Below are 3,070 nucleotides of genomic sequence, written 5' to 3' on the forward strand. Positions count from 1 at the left end.
CTCCTGACCAACAGTCTCCTGATCAACAGACTCCTGACCAACAGTCTCAGTCTCCTGATCAACAGTCTCCTGACCAACAGACTCCTGACCAACAGACTCCTAACCAACAGTCTCCTGAACAACAGACTTCTAACCCACAGTCTCCTGACCAACAGACTCCTGACCCACAGTCTCCTGACCAACAGACTCCTGACCAACAGTCTCCTGATCAACAGTCTCCTGATCAACAGACTCCTAACCAACAAACTCTTGACCAACAGACTCCTGATCACCATCTAAAGTCATGTAAATTAGTAAAAATATTTAGTTATTTTCATTTCTCACCATGAATATCTGATGAGTTCTGGATAAAAAACTCTTTGTGGCAGGTCCATGGCAGATGTTCTGGCTCACCTTGTTCTTTTCTAGTTTCTGTCTCTGTTTTTCCTCCAGCAGAGCTCGGCGTTTCTCCGCCTTGAGCCTCTGCTCCTCCAGCTTCCTCCTGCGCTCCTCCAGCTGGTTCTCCCTCAGTTGCCGGGCCTTCTCCTCCTTCTCCAGCCACTGGGCCTTCTTGGCTGCTGCAGGAGGTGCAAGTAAAGACAGAATGTTAGAAACACCAAGACCACGCCTGAGAAACTCTCTGACGTCTCAGCAGAGCTCTGGGTCTCATCTCTAAATTGAAATCATGACACAATGATGACAGCAGACGTTTCAAATAAAATATGTAATATTGAGGGAGGGAGGGATAAATGATTGGTGGATGGATGATGGATGATGGGTCGATGGATGGATGGGTGGATGGATAATGGATGGATGATGGGTGGATGGATGATAAGATGAATGATGGGTGGATGATGGGTGGATGGATGATTGGTGGATGGATGATTGGTGGATGGATGACGGGTGGATGGATGATGGGTGAATAGATGATGGATTATGGATGGATGATGGATGGATGATGGGCGGATGGATGATGGATGGATGATGGATGATGGGTGGATGGATGGAAGATGAATGGATGGATGATGGATGGACGATGGGTGGATGGATGGATGATGAATGGACAGATGATGATGATGGATGGATGACGGGTGGATGGATGATGAATGGATGGATGATGGGTGGAAGGATGATGGATGGATGATGAATGGATGGATGTTGATGGATGGATGATAGATGGATGGATGATAGTTCTAGAATTGCTCCGCTCCAGGTGGCTGCATGTTGGAGCAGCTCTGCTACTTTCATTCAGAGATTTTGCTTTTGGAAACTTTAATTCCTCTTTTTCTGGATGTAAATCACATTTTCTGGATGATTGTTTCCTCTGGTATCAGATGCTGAGCAGCTGGAAGGATTTTTACTGAAACTTTTTTAGTTTTGGACATTTGTTATGATGCGTAACCATGGCAACAAGGCAGTTTTCTACAACCAACAGCAGCTGATTAACATCTCAAAAGCTCAAAAAATATCTCAACTACAGCCCCAAATCTCAAGTGAGTTGAAAAGGATGTTCTGTGGACGCATTCTCATCTACCTGCCAGCTGTGCTCGAGTGCCTGACCACTGGGATTCTGGAGCTGACGGGAAACACGGCTCATGACAGCGGAAGGACAAGATCGTCCCTCAGCACCTACAGTTGTCTGTCCGCAGACGAGGAGCTCAGCAGACTGCTGGGAGGAGTGGCCATCGCTCTGGGAGGAGTTCTGCCCGGCATTTGGGCGGTCCTACAGCCCGGGGGAACCAAGAGGTCAGCCGAGTCTGGGTGGACGGATCGGACGGCATCTGCAGCCAGTTTCTTAGGATCCACTGTGGGATGGACTTTAACAAGAGATCCTTCCTGTCTACAGCATCAGCATCTATAACATCTCTTAATGAAATGAGGATCACGAGTTACAACAACAAATAATTTCCCTTTGGGATTAATAAAATATTTTTGAATTGAATTTTTTTGAATGATGGATGGATGATGGATGGATGATGGGTGGATGAATGGATAATGGATGGATGATGGATGGATTATGGATGGATGATGAATGGACAGATGATGATGGATGGATGGATGATGATGATGGGTGGATGGATGATGGATGGATGATGGATGGATGGATGATGGGTGGATGGATGGATGGATGATGGATGGATGATGGATGGATGGAGAAACAAGTGGGCAGGGTTAATCTTTTTAAAGCAACAAAGCCTTAAATGACACAGCTGGAGATGTTTTAACATAAAAACATTTAGGTTTGTTGAAGATGAAGATGTTGGTGAGACCCCATGCTGCTGCTGCTGGAGGTCAGAAGACTCAGGACGTGTTTTCATGGATTCGTGTTTTAAAATCAGCAGATGTGGAAAAAGTCAACGAGCGGCAGCTTCTAGAGATCTGTCCGTTTTAACGTTGAAACAAACTAAAGCTGCTGCTCTTTCATGAGCTCCGCTACATTTAGCTTTTAGCTCGTGTTCAGCTTCTTCAGCAGTCATTCGGTGCTCAGAAACAACAGTTTTTCTTCAGGTTACTGGGGGTGGCTGTGGGTTTTAGACCTGGATGTGTTTTTGGTCAGACCAGAGGTCCTGCAGGACTCAAAGTTCTGCTCCAATTCTTGGAAACAAGGACTCGGTGACTATTGTGACAAACTGTTGCACAAACTTTTTCATCAGCCTTCAAATTCAGTCCAGAGGACTGTGAGCGTCTGAGACGCACAGGAGGACATTGAAGGCCTGGGAACGTTTGGACATGGAGTTCTGTTCAGGCAGATATTAGCTCACGTCGCAGCGCCACCAACAAATTCAACATCTTCACTCCTCGCTCTACTTTCTGCAGCAAAAAGCTGAAGACACAAGCTCAGAGATCAGCTGCAACAATCATCCAAATGTTCTGTTGAGTTAAACACATTTCAGCGTTCCAGAGACTCAAACTGACCCCAGAGCAGCTGCAGCAGAGTCGACCAGTAAAACCTACAGATCTGCTGCACAGCTGATGGCACGAAGAACTCAATGAGACCTGCTCCCACTTCCACGCCTGGCAACTTCAGCTCTGATTGGCTGCTTCTCTGAGCTCAGCTCTGATTGGCTGCTGCTCTGAGCTCAGCTCTGAT

At 46.5% G+C, this 3,070-nt stretch overlaps 1 protein-coding gene across 1 annotated transcript in view; it reads right to left on the bottom strand.

The window, feature by feature from the left end:
- LOC119425634 (MAP7 domain-containing protein 1) overlaps positions 1-3,070 on the bottom strand; it is a gene marked incomplete at its 3' end in the record, with an annotated part of 36,507 nt that overhangs the window by 15,886 nt on the left and 17,551 nt on the right. Inside the window, 1 exon segment of the mRNA XM_037693170.1 lies at positions 394-557. Coding sequence (XP_037549098.1) covers positions 394-557 — 164 coding nt within the window.

This window comes from Nematolebias whitei, chromosome 19, assembly GCF_014905685.2.
Source record: "Nematolebias whitei isolate Nwh7 chromosome 19, NemWhi1, whole genome shotgun sequence".
Lineage (NCBI taxonomy): Eukaryota > Metazoa > Chordata > Actinopteri > Cyprinodontiformes > Rivulidae > Nematolebias > Nematolebias whitei.